The sequence below is a fragment of the Amphiura filiformis genome, chromosome 6 (assembly GCF_039555335.1).
Source record: "Amphiura filiformis chromosome 6, Afil_fr2py, whole genome shotgun sequence".
In the NCBI taxonomy this organism is placed as follows: Eukaryota; Metazoa; Echinodermata; class Ophiuroidea; order Amphilepidida; family Amphiuridae; genus Amphiura; species Amphiura filiformis.
The window spans coordinates 6,218,592-6,239,518 of record NC_092633.1 but is presented as its reverse complement, the minus strand read 5'-3'; the positions used below and the strand labels follow the sequence as shown (position 1 = coordinate 6,239,518).

Here is a 20,927-nt window from a genome sequence, read left to right as displayed (position 1 = left end):
GAATAGCTTGGCGAAAACTCAAATCGGCATCAAAAGAAGAAAGCATTACTTAAGGGAACAAATCAAAAGTTAGATGAAGTCCTATAAATGAGTCCTTTCGTTAAGGAGAGATGGGTCAAAAAAGTCCGATTACGTTTGTAAAGAAGCAGTTAAAACATCGGTCAAAGTTGATCTTTTTTAAGGATTTAATAATTATATAATTGTAAAATTTTAGTATTTTCCATGTTTTCTGAAGTACGGTATTGACATTTTACAGTGGTTGCTTCAAAATGATTTCAAATAAATATAGAGTGCACTAATCGCAACCGGCAACTTGTAAGTTCATTTTTAAAGCAGCTGTAGGCCTACCGCAATTTGATTCTTTTTTATTTGAAAATCCAGCAAGTCTTATTTTTTATGAAGAAAAATATTTCAAAATAAAATAGAATTATTGTTTCTTAAGGTTATTAATTATTTTAAACTGTTGTGATTTGGTAGTTCACAGCATCTTACGAATGGTAGTGAGCTTTGGCAAAAACTGCATTGCTCAATTCATAGCGAGCGTGTAGAAGAATTAAAACATCACAGATATATTTTTATATGTGCTGCGGTTCTTGAGTTACATTGTAAAGAGGGCTGAAACAACAACACTTTTGTAAAACGTACATAACTCATTAACAACAATAAATTAAGCAAGTTTGCAAAGTATTCGCTACTTGCACGGTTCCGCCATTATGCACTATGTGCGGGGAGAGCCTCGAACTGGCAACATACATGAATGGGAATTGAACTAGTCATAACGTTCTGTGTAAGGTTACATAATTCTTCCTTTCATGTATGCTGCCAGTTCGAGGCTCTCCCCGCACATAGTGCATAATGGCGGAACCGTGCAAGTAGCGAATACGATTTGTAGAATGAACTTTTGCAAAACATGAAGGTGTTATTTTTCAATAATATATTGATCTAGGTAATGAAAATCGATTTTTAGGTTGCTTCGACCAACAATACCTCGTCTACCCTTAAACGTGATCAATAGGTCTATCCTATAGCAATGTCGCACCCCTCCACAACCCTATCGACCATAGCGACGACCCTGTGCCCAATGAATACGGGTTGGAATTTTCGATATTTGACACTTACGTTAGAGGGAGGGAGGGTTAGCCTTCTAACGAAAGGACTTTCGTTTATTTTAAATAGGGCTTCATCGAACTTTTGGGTTGTTCCCTAATCTATTTTCTCTCCTTTCTATATCTAACCTCCTTGGTAGACCCTACACGATAAACAAGATTTCTTTCTGAATTGGCCGAATTGTTATGTGTAAGAAAATCAATCGCATTATCATGTTCACTTTAGCATAAAGTTGGGGCCCTATTGCACTCATTGGAACGTTCTAAACGACCCTCGCTCGCAACTGTCAAGGTAAGAGGAATAAATGCTAACCTCATCGTGATCATCTAAGCAGCAAAGTTCATTTCCCATTGAAAAGGCGTTATCCGACGGATTTGCAGTCGACCATTCTGTAAACTGTGATTACCTTATAGAGGCCCTGCATGAAATTATCGATTGGCTCCAAACAAAGGATTTGAGCCGGTGTCCTTCACCGTAGTTATGGCGGAGTGCAGTCCATTCAATCAAATGTTGTCATCAACCTATTTGATCGTAGTGCAGGGTTATGTGTGTGAGACGAACTGTCACGGTAGATTGCAATCATGCTTTTGTTGAATGCATTTGAATAGTCCGCCATATTTACGGGATGATACGTCACATGCAAGGCCTCTATTAGCGTTGTTGCGGCTCCCGTATGCATATGTACCGTAGATATTGATGAATAGACTTACGGTTAAAAGTCAATCAGCTGTAAAATTTGAAGTAGATTCACGTGCGTGACGCACCACGAATACAGGCTGATATCAATCAATAAATCCCACCGTTAAGTCTTTATAAATGTGACCCTGAAAGTTGTGCCTCATACATCAATAGAGGCCCTGCATGAAATTATCGATTGGCTCCAAACAAAGGATTTGAGCCGGTGTCCTTCACCGTAGTTATGGCGGAGTGCAATCCATTCAATCAAATGTTGTCATCAACCTATTTGATCGTAGTCATGGTAGTGCAGGGTTATGTGTGTGAGTGAACTGTCACGGTAGATTGCAATCATGCTTTTGTTGAATGCATTTGAGTAGTCCGCCATATTTACGGGATGATACGTCACATGCTAGGCCTCTATTATAGAGCTGGGTGGGTGCTGTCCACTATATCTGTCAGGTTTCAAGGTTTGATAGACACTCATGGTGTTTGAATTGGTCAAGCGTCCTCATTGCTCATAATAATTATTTTATTGATGGAATCGGGGCAAGTTTTTAAAAAAATATAAAATAGGGTCTTTTGATGAAATTGGTCATCTAAATCTAATTCCACCCTTTTCCCCCTTCTCTCATCTCCGGCCGGGGCTTTCCCTCCCCCGCTCGCGATTATTTTTTTCGTACATCATATTTGAAAATTATTTCCGTTTTTGATAATCAAACACGGAATAAAGCAAAACTCTGACAAATCAACTGATTTTACCACATGCGTTACAAATATATAGGCCTAATTATGATGTACGAAAAATAATCGCCCTGCTCCTATCCTGTCCTCGATTTCTTTTTTTTTCGCCTTTCCTCTCCTCTCCTCTCATCTCCACAGATGTCCGCATTTTTCTCAAATGTTCCTCAAAGCTTAAGTTTTTGGGTAAGCCTACACACCGTCAGTCCAAACCACTGTCAGTCCGAATTTTTAGGGTTTCTAACCCTAACCCTAACACTAACGCTAAACCTAACCCTAAACCTAACTCTAACCCGGACCATAAAAATTCGGACTGACGGTGGTTTGGTCAGCCCCCCCGCCAAATGGGTTGATCCCCCTCCTGAAATTCACTTTGCCCCTCTGCGGACTCTGCCATTGTAGTTGGTAACTTCAGTCAAGTTATGGTCAGCCTCCCCCTCAGCCTAGAGGAAAAGAGGGTGTATGTGTGTGTTTCATGGAGTTGTGTGTGGAGAGAGAAGAAAGGGAGGGTGGGGTGAGAAAGGGACCGGGAGATGAGGGACAGGCGAAGAGGGAAGGAAAAATTGATAGCGGCACCACTTTCACCAAAAGACCCTTGAAGTTTTATTAACTGAACTAATAATATCGAGTTGGTTCAAATAGTGATAGTAATTATTATTATTATGAGAGAGGGGGCGCCTGACCACTTCCAATGACAGTATAATAAGCCCTCTGCTGAATTCTATTTAAAAAAGATAAATTAATGAGCAAATCTTTGTTAAAGAAGCCAAGTTATAAATCAACTCACATAATCTCTTCGGTTTTCGTTTGGTACAATACACAAACAGAAATTGAGTTAAAATAGTGATTATAATATTACATGTATTATGATGAGCGTTTGACCACTTAAAAGATAACTAACCCTACATAGTATATCTATCGGTATTTGGCAGCATGCTTAATTGTATTTAAAAGATAAATTGATGTACAAATCTTGTTTAAAGAAGCCAAGTTATAAATCAACTCACATAAACCCACAATAAAGAACCAGAAATTGAGATAAAAAAGACCGTTTGCTCCAATTTTGCGCAAAATGGGTTGATTCACCACCCTGAAATTCACTTCGCCCCTCCCCACCCTTGTACCCCCTAAAAATGCCTGCCGACGCCACTGCCCCCCCCCCCATCCACCTCCTCCCCCGCCACACCATGGTTAGTTTGCGTAAGGGATTAGAGAGACTGCTCAACTGCGCAAGCCCGCTCAATGTTATGCTAATTCTCTTCATTGTTTTACCCGCAAGTTAGACACTTTAGGTAAAGGTTTACACCCAGTCGCCTTTGGAACAGCGGTTTTATTCAATAAAAGTCAATCAATCGTCGCGATAACGTAGCGACTGAGTTTAAACCTTTACCTAAGGTGAGTAACCTCTTCCGTAACAAACAATGAAGATAATTAGCATAACAAGCGGCTTTGCGCTCTCTAATCCCTTAATAATGAAGGAACGGAGTAGTCATGGTTCCGGTCATATCCTTTATCCAGAACAATCAAATGTACGGTATCTAACAAAGGAGAATTAGCATATTAACAAAGGATGTACCTAGTAGCCATGGTACCCGTGATGCATAACAATGAAGGTACCGAGTAGTCATGGTTCCGGTCACATCCTTTATCCAGAACAATCAAACGTACGGTAACTAACAAAGGAGAATTAGCATACTAACAAAGGAGGCACATAGTAGCCATGGTACCCGTGATACATAACAATGAAGGCACGGAGTAGTCATGGTTCCGGTCATATCCTTTATCCAGAACAATCAAACGTACGGTAGGAGAATTAGCATACCAACAAAGGAGGCACCTTAGCGGTCATTCACCTAATCCCAGAGAAGTGGGTGTGTTTACGTAGGCCTACTTGTAAGTTCACTCCCGGGAGAGGAGCGAGTGGAGGTGAGAGGAATGAGAGAGACGGGGTGGGTGGATTGGGGCCATATGTGGGAGAGAGAAGAAAGGAGAGAGAGCAGATAAGGAAAGGGGATGGACTGGGAGAGGAGGAAGAACTAATGTTACAGGAGGGAAGCGGTCTCTGCCATTGTAGTTGGTAACTTCAATCAAAGGCGGTCAGCCCCCCCCCGCCCCCGCCTAGAGTGAAAGAGGGTGTGTGTGTGTATTTTATGGAGTTGTGTGTGGAGAGACTGAGAAGAAAGGGAGGGTGGGGTGAGAAAGGGACCGGGAGATGAGTGACAGACGAAGAGGGGAAGGGAAAATTGGATTAAGTTCCCAATTGCGGCACCACTTTCACTAAAATACCTTTGAAGTTTTGTTAACAGAACTCATAATATCGAATTGGTTCAAATAGTGATACCCCGGTAATAATAATTATTATTATCATGAGAGAGAGAGAGAGAGAGAGAGAGAGAGAGAGAGAGAGATCAGTGGCGTACCGTGGCCGCCCCTACCCCGGGGGGCTGAAGAAAATTAAATTTTGGCGTCCCTTCCTCAAACAGCCCGAAAAGGAGGACTGAAAAAGTGAAGAGCAAAAAAAAAAAAAAAAAAAAAAAAAAGAAAAAGCGTTAGCTTTTAGCGCCCTAAAACAAATGTATAGTACCATTTTTCCCAAGTTTTTTATACTATTTAAAATTTGTTCGCCCTTTTTCTTTACTAATTCTTTTTGCCGCCCCATCTTCTTTTTTGCCGCCCTTCTTTTTTGCCGCCCTTCTTCCGCCGCCCCTTCTTTTCTGGCGCCCCCAAAAGCCGCCCCAAATACTCGCATGGAGAGAGGAAAGAGAGGGGCGCCTGACCACTTCCAATGACAGTATAATAAGCCCTATATATCAGTATTTGGCAGCATGCTGAATTCTATTTAAAAAGATAAATTGATGTACAAATCAATCTTGTTTAAAGAATCCAAATTATAAATCAACTCACATAACCCCGTTTGTTTTCGTTTGGTACAATAAACAACCAGAAAGTGAGATACGAAAAACTTTTTGCTCCAATTTTGCGCAAAATGGGTTAATTCTACCCACCCCTGAAATTTACTTTGCCCCCTCCCACCCTTGTACCCCCGAAAATGCCTGTCGCCGCCACTGCCCCCCGAACATTCCCCACCTCCCCCACCCCACCACTTATATGGTTAATTTGCGTAAGAGATTAGATAGAGCTCAGCTGCGCAAGCCCGCTCAGTGTTATGCTAATTCTCTTCATTGTTTTACCCTACAGGTTAGACACCTTAGGTAAAGGTTTACACCCAGTCGCCTTTGGAACAGCGATTTTATTCAATAAAAGTCAATCAATCGTCGCGATAGCGTAGCGACTGATTTTAAACCTTTACCCAAGGTGAGTAACCTGTTCCGTAACAAACAATGAAGATAATTAGCATAACAAGCGGCTTGCGCTCTCTAATCCTTTACGGAAACTAACAATGAAGGCACGGAGTAGTCATGGTTCCGGTCATCCTTTATCCAGAACAATCAAATGTACGGTATCTAACAAAGGAGAATTAGCATATTAACAAAGGACGTACCTAGTAGCCATGGTACCCGTGATACATAACAATGAAGGCACGGAGTAGCCATGGTTCCGGTCATCCTTTATCCAGAACAATCAAATGTACGGTAACTAACAAAGGAGAATTAGCATATTAACAAAGAAGGTACATAGTAGCCATGGTACCCGTGATACATAACAATGAAGGTACCGAGTAGTCATGGTTCCGGTCATATCCTTTATCCAGAACAGTCAAACGTACGGTAACTAACAAAGGAGAATTAGCATACCAACAAAGGAGGGACCTTAGCGGTCATTCACCTAATCCCATAGAAGTGGGTGTGTTTACATGTTCGTTTAATTTCGAAAGTAACTTGCGAGTGTGTCCACACGAGACGTAGGCCTACTTGTAAGTTCGCTCCCAGGAGAGGAGAGAGTTGAGGTGAGAGGGAATGAGAGAGACGGGGTGGGTTGATTGGGGTGGTATGTGGGAGAGAGAAGAAAAGGCGAGAGAGCATTATGATGAGAGAAATAGAGAGGGCGCCTGACCACTTCAAAGGCCAGTATAATCAGCCCTATATCACCCCTTCGGTTTTTATTTAGTACAATAGAAATTGAGATTAAAAAATACCTCATTTAAACAAACACATACAGGTGGCGCCTCGGGGGTGGGGGTGACATGGGAGAAAATTTGTTGATTTAGCCACCTCCCAAAGCCCCGAAAAAAAATACTCGCCCGCCATTGTTTAAATTCACTTTGCCCCTATCCCCGAAAGAGAAATTTATGGCGCCGCCGCTCCCTCCCCCTCTCCTTGAGAGGAGCCTGAGAGAGGGTGAGATAAGGATAAAGCCACCCTTTGCCGGAAATATTTGAGGAGAGAGGTATAGAATTTATTTTGCTTTCCAAGGCCAGGACAAGAACCTACATATATAAGGCTAAGTAAAAAATAAAACATGTTCACGTCCGGGTTTTCGAAAAAAAAGGAGGAAGAGGGGCTTTTTATTTTCTATTTTTATCGCAAAATTGGTGTAAATACCCATACTTGAGCTGTTTTAGCGTACAATCCGTACACACAATAATGCCTGGAAAAAGGAGGAGGCCCTTTTTATTTGTTGTTCTGAGAGTTATACCCCTCTAATGATCACAAAACCTTCCTAAAATGTTTCTTGTATCTTAACAAGGCTATAGAAAGCATCCCAACTTCCTAGACATATTTTGTGAAAAGTTATAACTGAATTTCGAAAAATAAAAATTTATTTGAGAAAACCTCAAAAAAGGAAGCGGGAGGGGACGTGAAACATGTTTATTTTTTTTTTATTTGGCCTAATCAAATCAACTCCGCAGTGGCCCCGGAATCGGGGAAGTGGAGGCAATAATTTTGGTGGGGCCAATTACCCTGGGCCCCTTCCCATTAATCTAGGGTAAAATTCATAATTTAAGGGTAAAGTTCATAATTTTAAGACCAAATTCACAATTTAAAGGTAAAATTCATAATTTGAAGGTATTCAATTTTTGGTGTATTGTATTGTATTTTAAGGTCAAATTCATAATTTTAGTATAATTTATAATGTAATTGATTTTAGGTTAACATGTATACATTTCAAAACCCGCCCTCCCGCCCCCACCCCCTTCAGCATGTCGCGTCTCGGAACAGGCTCAAAACAATTGCCCCCCCCCCCACCTCTCCCTATATTCAAAATCTTCCCAGGCCTTCTGCTCCGCGATGACCATGGAGCTTGTTAATCGCAAGTCACCGCCCTCATTGAAGAGGCTTTGAAATATTAGACCTACTATTATATATGCATCGATGCACAAACCCTCTCATTGTTATGTGTATAGACTTTGGATTGGATTTCAAGTGGGATTTATTGATTTATATCAGCACGCTCTTCGTGGTGTGTCACGCAGGTTGAGTACTTCAAATTATACAGCTGATTGACTTTTAACCGTCAGTCTATTCATCAAAATCTACGGTGCATAAGCATACGGGAGCCGCAACAACGCTATTAGATAGATACCTCATTCAGGTCGATATGATGTATGAATAAATGATCATAAAAAGATCATTATTTCAGGGACGTCTATCATACCGGAACTTTTGAAGTGGACTCTGGTTTATGACCCGTAGGCTACATAGTAGTATACTGCATTATCGCCATTTCATAGCTCGGAAGAGGTTCGCTTGGGTGTAAACCACAGTCTAAAATGTGCCGGTACTTTATCCTTGATACAGAAGTCAGCATGCAGTGAAAGTTAGATGTGGGTGTAAACATTGCAGAGTGCAGAATAGGTTATTCACATCACATGAAGTAGGCGTACATCACATTTTTGGGCAAGTTCGGATCCGGATCTTATCACTCAAACATCATGGTAAGTGTTTTAACAAGAAATTATATAGGCCTATCACTGAAAACATAAGTTAGTCAAAAAAAGGGTCTTATTTAACTAATTAAAAAATAGTCATACAAGATATACATGTAATTCTTTTATTCAAGAGTACTGAAATTATGTATTTATAATGCTAAAAGAACAGTAATATCATTTCACATTAATTTACATCATTTCAACATACTTTTATGACTTATAATATTCAATTTGTAAAGAATAAGAAATCGCATGACTAATGACGAATTTATGACTTCACGATTTATCGCGATTTAATTAGTCATTTACGTGCATTACTAATTGATTATTAATTGAATGACTAATTAAATGACTAATTATTTATCAAAAATCTGAATTTCAGTACTCTTGAATAAAAGAATTACATGTATATCTTGTATGACTAATTTTTAATTAGTTAAATAAGACCCTTTTTTTGACTAACTTATGTTTTCAGTGTATGTCAGATGCACATTCCCGACGGCACACCCTACACTGATTTTCTGTGAGGCACCCATTTATTTTATGTCCATGATGATTTACCTAGTAGGCCTACATCTGGCCTACGTTATGTATGGGGAGTGATTGTAAAAACCCATAAGGGGAAGACAACACTCAAAAGTGATATTCTAAAGTAAAGATGCGAAGTAAAGGTCGCGTCATCACCGGATGCCATGGTAACGGCGGCCATGTTGGATTTTTAAGGCATCTTTTTTTGCACTTTCTCAAACTTCGTTTTTCCTGAAATTTGCGGGCATGCACAAGTAGCATCCACCATTTCGACAAAGTACCACACCAGAGGTTGGCGCTTAAGCTTTATTACTATGGAATTCGAGGAAATACACTGAGGTGGATTCAAGCCTTCCTTAATAACCGGGATCGCGGGAGCAGTGTGTTAGGGTCGGTTCATAGTGAATATTCGAAGGCGAATATTCGTTGTCGAATACTTTTTGTGACGTCAAAATATATACGACAACGAATAAAATATGATGACACCCCGAGTTGAATCGGATTAAATATCGCGCAACTGATAGCGAGATACTATTGATTTATATGAAAGGCTCGAGGTCACCTGAATATCGTTCGACGAACGATGATTTCAAAAATCCCCAATGAAAATTAACCTGCACAGTTGTGCAAAATACGCCTGGATAGTTCCAAAATGGCTGATAACGGACTGAAAGAAAACGTTATTAGTGCGGTACAAGCGTACCCATTTTATATGACATAAAAGTAAGGGACTATATAAAGACGTCCAGAAAAAGAAAAATGCCTGGCAGGCAATAGCATTCCAATGCTGTGGTACATGGTGATGGTAAGTTATGTTTTATGCAAATAATATGATATTTAGGCTTACAAACATAACCTACAAATGTACAAGTGAACGGTTCATTGTTTGCTAAATCCAAGTGAGATCACCCGAAAATCTATGCAAGAAAAATTTCTACTGCTGCTGATGAAAAATCCTAGAGTGCGTTTGGAGTTTTTTTCTGCACTTTACCAGTAGGCCTAATAAATTCATAAAAAAATAAAAATCAAATAAACATTTAGAGCGAATGTTTTTACTCACTGCTCATCTGATCCACTTTCCCAGGAAATATCGATACTCCTTTTTTTCCCTGACTTTCCAGACATAATTATGAGTAAACATCAAAATTAATGTTTACAAAACAATCAAATATATATACACATTCGTTTGCATTTTGTACATTAATATTAATATTAACAATGTACAAACATTAGAAAAGGGGGCCTAAGAGTATGTCAATTTTTAATCATATACTAATTCCGCCATGCCCAAACATATTTTATATAATGAAATCGTGTAAAAACTGACCCCTTGTAAATCTATGGAACCCCAAATTCCAATCAAAAATAAAAACAACTTTGTTATCAAATACACTATGACTATACATTGTATTACAGGAATTTAATAGATGGTGCATTTTAATAAATAAATAGATTAACACGGGTAATGGACGAGAAATATTTGGCAATACCGGATTTACCACATAGGCCCCGGGCATAGGCCTAGGCAGTGAATAAAGAAATTAATTAAAAAAAATAAATTAAATGAGAAAATGAAAGCAAGGACATTTGGTGAAGTATTGTTTTAGAGTTCGAAGGAGTCCGACATGTTATCCTGGCCCAGGACACTGATTAATGTAAATTATTTTATCTACTTTTGCCAGCATTCAACCTGTTCAAGGTGATTTATGCCTATTTTAAATAAAATTCCGAAATCTGAAGTATCAACGTTGTATCGTGCACAAATTATGATCCGAGACTATTTCATTTGACACGGTTGTATGGATTTCAAAAGATCGGCCCTATAATAGATATCGATTAGAGAATTACAGCAAGAGACTTTGAGGATGCCGTAATCCTCTTCACCATCAACCAATCAGATAGACATATTTCAGAAATATATTCGTAGAGTTGAAACTTGTTCAACTCTTGAAATATATATTTCAAGTAATCTCGTTTCACATTTAGCAGCACTTTGGCTTGCAATAAAGTCACGAAGGGCCGGTAATGCTAATATACGATTTCAGTCAAATATTGGTGCAAATATACGATTTCGGTCAACTATTTGGCTATTCTTTGCCCAAAATTATGAAATGTATATCAGTAACAACTCTTAGGAGGGTTTTCGAGTAATTTTAACGAAATAATGAGGTAAAATAAAAGAAAACCCACTTACAATTTTGGACTTGACGCTTAACTGTGGTGTTCTAGGGGAATTAAAATATCGCAATTAACATGTTTAATTCAAAACCGTTGTCCTACAAGCACATGTTAAATGGCTCGATTCACATTAGGTATAAGTTGGGACATTATCAGATTGTGTGAACATTACAAATACAAACAATAAGGTTGAAAAAGAAAAAGCCATTTAAAAATGAATCTAAAAGATCGTCTATTTGTAGCTTTATGACACTGAATAGACCAAATATCTGCCTCTGACGAAAAAAATGTTTTCCATGCTGATTTGTTTTTGTAACGAGTATGTCATTTCAAAAAGAAAGAAAAAAGGTTGATATTACTTTTTAAAAACTCAACGCATTACTATTTATAGGCCTATAATTATAATTATAATGTTATACTTGATTAAATTATCTGGAATATGATTGTATGAAGTTAAAGTATGCAGTTTAAAGTGAATTGTAAACAAAATGTGAAAAAAGAAATGGCCCTCTTGCATTATATGACCACTGGGGGTCACTTATATTCAATTTGCTCCTCCTGATCATCCTCCACCCCGCAAATTATGCTAATTATATACTAATTATTCAAATGTTAATAATTTTTACAACATTTATTATGCTTACTGTATTGGTCTCATCACAAGCTTTAGTTTGACACCAAATTTAACTACATAGGCTGTAGGCCTCCCCGGGGTAAAGGGCTATATTATGAACCCCAAAATGTTACATCTCCACTTATAACGCATGGCCACTTATTGACTTATTTATTGACTTATTTATTTCTTTATTAACTTATTAATTAATTTATTCATTTTTATTTTACAGACATTAAATCATGACAGTAGTTCAATATTGAGTTTACCTATTATTGTATTGACTACGTTAAAGAAATTCTCTAATTTTTACTTACCTAGGTCAACGGGCAATACTTGTTAACAGTCGGGCAACGCTGTGAATTGTAGAAATATATCTTTCTCCGGTTCATAGTTTTATATTCGAAGCCGCATATATTTTGACGACCAAAAAGTATTCGAAGCCGAATATTCGCCTTCGAATATACACTTTGAACCGGCCTTTAGTGTCAACGGTGTGCATTCACCGTGGTCGCCAGTAAAATCAGGCGTTCCACAAGGGTCAGTATTGGGACCGACACTTTTCCTTGTGTACATCAATGACATAGCAGATGAAGTGAAGTCTAACATCAGACTGTTTGCTGATGACAGCGTTTTGTATAGAGAAATTAAAGGAGATGCTGATCATGATATATTACAACAAGATCTCAATACAGTGTTCAAATGGGCAGATACCTGGCAGATGAGCTTCAACGCCTCCGAATGCCAACTTCTCACCATAACTCGTAAGACCAAACCCAGCCTTTTCAATTACAACGTTGCGCAACAAGACATAGAAAGAACATCTAACCATAAGTACCTCGGTGTCACCATCTCCAGTGACTTAACGTGGAACCAGCATATTGCCAAAATTAGATCAAAGGCCTGCAGTACTCTAGGAATCATCAGAAGAAATATGGGACCATGCTCACAAAACATCAAGCTGAAAGCATACCAAACCCTGGTTCGTCCCCAGCTGGAGTACGCGGCGGCAGCATGGAGTCCAGACACTGCAAAAAACATCTACTCTCTGGAGGCGGTCCAGCGCCAGGCTGTGCGTTATATCTGTGGTGTCTATGACCGTAAAGCAAGTATCTCACCTCTTCTACAACAACTTGATCTTGATCAACTAGTTACCCGGCGAATACTCCACCAATGCACCATGTTCTTCAAGTTCCACTACAACCTCATCAATGTCAGTTTTCCACCTTGTGTTCAGCTTCACCCACTACCAGTCAGATCAAGCCATCACCTCCGTTATCATCCAATACAAGCTTCTCGTGACACATATAAGTTCTCCTTCTTCATCCGCACCATTCCACTTTGGAATAGACTCCCGTTGGAAGCAGTGATAGCACCATCAGTCGCAGCATTCCAGGCAGCAGCCCTTCCAGCGGTGAGAGCAATGTAGCCAACCACCACCCATCATCAGCTTTAAAGATGAGGATATTTTTTACTTGCACTTCTAGTCTTCTATTCTTCGCACCCGCACATCTGCACAGCACGATTTCGTCCGTCTCCTTGGACAAGTGGAAGCTTTCTAGGAGTTAAGACATCAAGCATCAAGCATCAAGCATTTATTTCAAAATGGCTGCCATATTGTTATTCCTTCATTATACTGTATCAGAAGAATGCTATGAAATAGTTTAAACCATTCATATTCCTAAAATTTTAATTATGAAGTATAGGCCTATGAAGCCAAGTTTAGTAATGTTTTTCAAGGTGTTTCAAACTCAAGCTTTCTAAAAATATTGAAAATGGCTGCCATTTACAAATCAGCAGTTGCCTTTATTGTTCATGTCACAATGATATAAACAATAAATTACTATATTACAAATATGAGTATGGTAGTGGGAATCATTTTATCCAAATCTAGTGATGGGTACACAATTTCAGGAATATGAACGGTGTAAACTACCGGTATTTCATAGCATACAATATGGCAGCCATTTTGAAATAAAAGGTGGTATCACAGTTATAAATTTAATAAACTGCCGCTGACACTGATATTAAATTATTTAATTTCACAAAATGCTTAATGCAAAATATACTGTGCAAACGTTGCTATCCGATACCTTATCCGATCAATGTTTGAGCATGTTATCAATGATGTATATATTTCTGTTTGTTTGTTAAACACAGGCTGATCAATTGACAGAAGAACAAATTGCAGGTGAGATAAAATAAGGGGTGGTGCAATAATTCGACGCTGTTTTGGCATACTGTCGTATGACGATTTTTGGGCAAAATGAGTTATAATATAAACTTTCAAAATCTATGAATGAAACTCTATATATATATTCACAAAGTTTTGCGACCTAAATGTAATTAGTTAATAAGATATGGCACTAATTAGTATGATACGACATGTTTTTTATTCTGTGTTTTGGCACACAGTCGTATCATAGTCGTATCATGATACGTCGCCGTAGACCACCGTGTAACTACAGTTGACTGTTGTTTTGGCATACTGTCGTATCACATGGCGTATCATATATTAATATAGGTTGTCAATTGTGCATATTTTGGCATGATTACTGTACGAGTTTGCAGATTAATTACTTCTAATTAGTGAATGAATAAAAAGTTTGTATTATGTTGAGAACAAAGACAACTATATTATTGATTATATTCTTTGATAATAATAAACATTTTTTACTTTGGTGGTCTCCAGTGGGTCTTCAAAAATTTGAAAAACTATAAATGCGATTTTCTCAAAACTGCATTTTTCGTCATACGACAATATGCCAAAACAGCGACGAATTATGTGTACCCCGGGGTGGTGAATTATAAAGGAGCCCGGGGGGCACTCAAATATGACAGTGTACGCATGCGTGACCAAATTTTTTTCAAACACCCCCTAAACGAGTTTTACCCTACCAGCAAATTTAGCCCCTTAATAAGGTAATTTAGTGTAGAATTTACCCCCTAATGAGATTTTGGCTGGTGAAAATGCAACAAATGTACCCTTTTTGGACTCATAATTTACCAAAAATTTGAAAAGGTACCCTAAACAAGTTGTCCAGTTTCAGAAAAATTCCCTTATTCTTGAAAATCACTGTTTTTTAGACCCTAAACGCGTCATGCGCGTAACTTGCCTTGCCTAAAAAAAAAACCCTTTACTTGTTTTTTGGTCACGCATGCGTACAGACCATTTATGTGAGTGATCCCCCCGGGTAAAGGAGGGGGAACATTTTTGGCAGGCCAAAGGGGGGGGGCAAACATTTGTTGGCAGGTCGAAAGGGAGGGGGGCAAGCGATTGTTTGCACATAAATTTTGGGCACCGTTTCTATATTACGCCCTAAAAAGGTGTAGGAAATCAATAGGAGCACATTCAAATATGCAAAATTTCCTGTTCGCATTATCACGATAAGACAATTTAAGGTTTTAAATTCGGGTTCCCAGAATTCTTAGTGTGTAAAGAGGAGGGGCAAAGATTTTTTGGCGCGTCAGTAAAGGGGAGGGGGGTTGGCACGTCAAAAGGGGAGGGAAAGATTTTTGGCACGGTCAAAGGGGGGGCAAGCGATATTTGGCAGACCACTTTGCGAATTCACCACCACGGGGTACACATAATTATTGCACAGCCCCTAATTGTACTGTACAAATGTGTGTTTGTTTTTAATTTCATTATTTAATCAGAGATTCTCAACACAGAATCTGTGATTTAATATGTTGCAGTATTTGCCAAATCCATTTTGCAGTCGTCACAATTGAGCCCAAGGTAATACACGTCATAATAATGGCATCTATACTCTCTTCGTGGATAACGTGCGTTAGCCAACGTTTAGCTTAGCCATTTGTAGAATCCAATAATTTTAAACTTGCTCGAATTCCAAATTATTCCTCTACCTTTGGAGTTATCCCCCCCACTCAACTTTGGAAGTGACGGTCCCGAGTGACGGTATGTGCCCCCTCTTTTGAAGTCGACTATACCTGATGACCCCCCTTTTTTAAAAGTCATACCCGATGACCCCTTTTTTTTAGTTGTGGCTACCCAGTGACCCCCTTTTTTAGTTGTGGATACCCAGTGACCCCTTTTTTTTGGTTGCGGCTACCCAGTGACCCCATTTTTTCTAGATTTTCTAGAATAGCATCATCAAAATGCCAAAAAATAATGCCGAAACTTTAAAATTGTGCTCAATTTTTTCAAAATTATGCCAACATTTTCTAAATTTTGCTCAATTTTTTCAAAATTTTCTACCCGATGACCCTTCTTTTGAAATCTTATACCTAATGACCCCCTTTTTTCAAAATATTATACCCAATCACCCCCTTTTTTATTTTGTTTGTACCCAATTAATGCCCCCCTTTTTTAAAATAACGCTTTGTACCCGATAGGCCCCTTCTTCACGACGCCGGTAGGCACATACCCGTCACTTCTAAAGTTGATTCCACCCCCCCCGGGAGTTATCATTCAGAAAATATATAGTTTGACCTATATTCGACTTATTGTTTCTAAGTTATGAGCAAACACGTCGAAAATTTTCTCCGATTTTGATGGAAATGGTCTCACATTCTTCGTCTTCTAATAGCAATCAAGGAAAAAGAATAGCATGCACGATCTACAACATTTTGTTGCCTAAGGAAACACTTGGACCATTTGAAGATTGTGTCCCCTCCCCCTGATCGGTGGCCCTAGTACGCCCATGATCTTCCCTTATCCACACGCTACCGGTACTGTACACAGGGCCGGATTTACCATTTTGGGAGCCCTGGGCCAGGTCAAATTTTGGAGGCCCCCAAACGCACCGCGAGGAAGGCATGTGCACTCAAGTGGCAAAATTTTTAGATTTTACTAGGACAATTGCGCGCGAAGCGTTTGAAAAAAAAAAAATTTCGGCTAAAATGGAAGATGCACACTGCACATGGCAATTTTGGGGGCCCCAAACATTTGGGGGCCCTGGGCCCGGGCCCATCTGGCCCTATGGTAAATCCGGCCCTGACAACAAAAATGTTAAATAATCATGTTGTTCTTTATTATCATTTCATTGTTATCCAGAATTCAAAGAAGCTTTCTCATTATTCGACAAAGATGGGGATGGTACAATCACAACAAAAGAATTAGGTACAGTCATGAGATCATTGGGACAGAATCCAACAGAGGCTGAATTGCAAGATATGATTAATGAAGTAGACGCCGATGGTAAGTCTAAAATATTGCTTCTTTTACAACTCAGTATCATGGGGTAGAGAGATATCAAGCTTTTACCGTAATTTCAAGAGTTTAAGCCGCAAATCTAAAGGCATGCTTCTTTTTCAACTAGGTGTCATTATATTAACGTAATTTCAAGAGTTTAAGCCGCATACCATGGCTTGTGCAGGACATGTCATGCGCATATAGTATAGCGAACGAGTCAAGGTTTTTTTGTTTTTGTTTTCTTGCTATACACAGGAAATGGTACAATAGACTTTCCAGAATTCCTCACAATGATGGCAAGAAAAATGAAAGAAACTGATTCAGAAGAAGAGATTCGTGAAGCTTTCAGAGTGTTCGACAAAGATGGCAATGGTTACATCAGGTAAGACACCCACACCACCGATACGAAATGTTATGAGATAAAAACAAAACATCAGTTTTGTCGTGATTTCAGCATACAGACGAATACAAGCGTACTATAAACCGTTCCTATAATAACCCCTAATGTCAAGGGAAGTGCCTTTCACGTCAAAGTCGGGGGGGTGTTGACCACACAGGGGTATGAAACTAAAAGTGCTCCAATTAAAAAGAAAAGTGGTCTCAAATTGTGCGTCATATAAGAACAAGTCAAATAAAGCAAGGTTCTCACCATCTAGGATGTTACGCCACTAGGAAACTTACTTACTTGGTACTTGGTGGTTATTCTCTCGCATACTCCACAGGGAAGTCTGACGAACAGGCCCTGGATGAGTCGCACTAAATTTGCTTCTAAATTGGTTGTGTTTCGGGGCGCTAATAACTTCCTGCGACAATTTATTCCACTTCCTCACTGTTTATGGTAAATATGTCTGAATGTAAATGTTGGTTTTGGCTGTTATTTCATTGAACTGTGTGTTGTTACCCCTGAGTGAACTGATGCTCTTGGGTTGCAAACATCGAGAAATAGGTCATGGTCAATAGGGCCAATGGTAGTGCAAACTATTCTTTATTTGGAGCAAGATAAGTTTGTAACCCCTGTGTGGCCAAAACAAACAACCCTGGGGTGATAGAAATTTTATCAAGTTTGAAATTTGACCTTTGTGAGGATCTTTAATTGACCCCTAGACATGAGCGTACCCACCACTAGATTAATGGCAAACAGACCGATTATGATAGCTGAGGGTCCTGGCTAACTGCATTTAACATGTTGAAGGAAAATCTCTATGGGGAGGAAGGGCAGGGGTCAATATAACGCGAAGAATTATAATAAAATACGCCGTTGGTGTCCAAGTGTGAAATCGCAACCTCTATCTTATAATGGTCAATATCACACACATTTCAATGGACAATCTACACGTATGAACCTCACGTATACGAATGAAGTCAAATTATTTATCAGACATCACTTCAGCTTGCTGCAGCTTAATTATAATGATTTCTTACAGACAAATTTCAATTTAGAACATAATGACACAATTCGATGGAATTTTTACCCAAATACAAAATACATTGGTTTTAAAATGAGCAAAACTCACAGCTCGACCACTAAATAAGCTATTTATGGCTTATTATTTTATGCTATAATTTTTTATTTCAGTGCTGCCGAACTGAGACACGTGATGACAAATTTGGGTGAGAAACTGACGGATGAAGAGGTCGATGAAATGATCAGAGAAGCTGATATTGATGGAGACGGCCAGGTTAACTACGAAGGTTAGTATGTTTTATGCCTCCTGCCATGCCTGCGGTATGCCAAAAACATCACTCCTCCAGCTTATGTGCCAAAAAGTCCTTTCAATTTTGCTTCATGTATCCCAAAATGGTGTTGTGTGCCTTTTCACTAGACCTACCAAAAATTGATTTTTGTTTGCCTGTTAACTAGCACAATCCGTGCTTTCAAAGTGCCAGAAAAAGATAAATCCGGGCCTACTATAATAACTAATGTATGCATGATATACGAGTGGATATTCATACATGTACGTAGTGGTAGATAAATAATAAAAGAGGTTTAACTTCAACACTACACTTTTTCTCACTCACCTGGAACTGTGTCATCTCATGCCTAATATTAAACTCCAATTGAATGACTAATTGATTGTCAGCATTGCTTTTTGTTTATTGAATTCTTTCTGTCATTGATTCATTTTAATGTACTTTGTTTCTTGCAGAGTTTGTCAAAATGATGACATCGAAATAAAGAAGCCTTGTACGTCAAGAGTACACACCATATAAAACACACGTACATTGGACCAAACTGTCAACAATCAACATTCCACGCAAACATCAGCATCGATGATGTTGTCTGTATTTTTGATGGCTGAAGACTACAAACATTTGACAAATATGACCACCATTTTTCGGTTTAAATAAACATTTATGCGAAGTATATAATTATTTATTTGTTGGTAAGAACTGGAAAGTCATGTAGATATATATCTACAAGTTGAGACATCTCATTTAAGATCCTACCATGAAACTACCGGTAACTCATGGCTCTACCTTTGAAGTTCCTTCACTGCCATTTAACCAGTACCTCCGTTGGTTCACGTTCGGAGTTACCGGTTAAACAGTTATTCAATGGCTCCACCAGTGGAGTTACCGTTTAACTGGCAACTCCGTGGCTTCACTTACAGATTACCGTTTAATGCTGTGTCCATGGTTGCACGTGCGGAGTTGCTGTTTAACCGGTAACTCTGTGGCTTCATGTGCGGAGTTCCGCGTAGGCTGCCAGCGTCTTTTTAATAATCGTTAAAGACTAATGGGTGTGTACAGATTTCGGGGTAAATCATTTCGCATAATTAATTTAATTGGAGAATTTACAATATGAAGGGAAAATCTAATCTAAAATAATTTTGTTTAGTTTCATTGTAGTAATATAAAAGTTGTAGCAGCAGTTAATAAAAGTAGTTTTTTAAATCACAGGGTCGACGCTAAATAAGATTTGCGTGAGCGTACAAAAAAGAAATTAATTTGTGCCCAATTAATAGATTTTCTACGGGTCATCTGATCTCTACAGTGGCGTGTCCAAGGGGAGCCTCCCCTACATTTTGGTAATCTTTAGCCCATTTTAGAAATTTGCCTTGCCCCTCCCACCTCCAACATAAGTCCTGGCTACGCCAATGAATCTAAACTGAGCTCAAAAAGAAACTTATAATTTTTCACAAGGTCATATCTTGAAATCCTGTCCATCAAATTGAACCAAAATTACACACAGATTTACTTCAATACTCTACTCTTAACACATGTCAGTAACCAAGCAGTTATCCAACTGACACAACAGCAAAATGCACTGATATGGGACAGCTTCCTGGACCACATTCACAGCCCAGCCCTGTTTCATGAAAAAAATGTATGAAAAGCAGAAAGCAGCACCGTTTTATCATCTGTGCAAGGATCTTGTGTGCATTCTCACAGATTTTTTGTCCTGGGTGCCAAATGTTGGGCTGTGAAAGTGAAGGAAGTCCAAGAAGCTGTCCCATGACAGTGCATTTTGCTGTTGTGTCAGTTGGACAACTGCTTGGTTACTGACATGTGTTTTGAGTAGAGTATTAAGGTAATCCTGTGTGTAATTTTGGTTCATTTTGATTGACAGTATTTTAAGATATAACCTTGTGATTCACAAGTTGTAAAAAATTATAAGTTTCTTTTTGAGCTCAGTTTATTTATTCGGGGCCTCACGGTTACTACACCGGTAGATCACAAATTACAATTGTAAAATAAGTGAGCACTCATTATTATTATGCTGAGATATGTTGCATACGTATAGATGAGTTGACCTCAATATTTATCAACAAAGGCAAGGGAGTGGTATATCGATATGCTTTTCTAAAAGCATGATTTCAGTGCCTCGGTTTGAAGAAATAATTTATGATGGAAAGATTTAAAAAAATATGGAAAGATAAAAAAGAAATAATTTATGCTATTGACTAGTAAATTGCCATTTCAAAAGAAACCCCTTTGATACTTTTCACAAAATGCTTGTTTCATGTTTGTATATATATTAAAATAAAGAAATATAAAAAGGTAAATATACAGGGTGTCTTAATAAAAAATATGCCCTGTGGATCGGGGGACGTAACTTAAAATGTCGGCAGTAAAATCAAAACCTTTTTAAAGATTCA

The 20,927-nt window shown here is 38.7% G+C and overlaps 1 protein-coding gene across 1 annotated transcript; it reads left to right on the top strand.

Moving 5' to 3' along the window:
* Positions 1–8,243: 8,243 nt before the first annotated feature.
* LOC140154879 (calmodulin) lies at positions 8,244–19,792 on the top strand. The gene is made up of 6 exons (XM_072177530.1): positions 8,244–8,359; positions 13,833–13,863; positions 16,690–16,833; positions 17,083–17,209; positions 18,404–18,519; positions 18,975–19,792. The coding sequence occupies exons 1-6, from the start codon at positions 8,357–8,359 to the stop codon at positions 19,001–19,003; spliced, it is 450 nt and encodes a 149-aa protein (XP_072033631.1). The 5' UTR covers positions 8,244–8,356; the 3' UTR covers positions 19,004–19,792.
* Positions 19,793–20,927: the final 1,135 nt, after the last annotated feature.

Excerpts from the sequence above, each read along its gene's own strand:
- LOC140154879 (XM_072177530.1), top strand. Across the intron at positions 13,864-16,689 it reads GACAGAAGAACAAATTGCAG|AATTCAAAGAAGCTTTCTCA; the intron begins GTGAGATAAAAT and ends ATTGTTATCCAG. Across the intron at positions 17,210-18,403 it reads GATGGCAATGGTTACATCAG|TGCTGCCGAACTGAGACACG; the intron begins GTAAGACACCCA and ends TTTTTATTTCAG.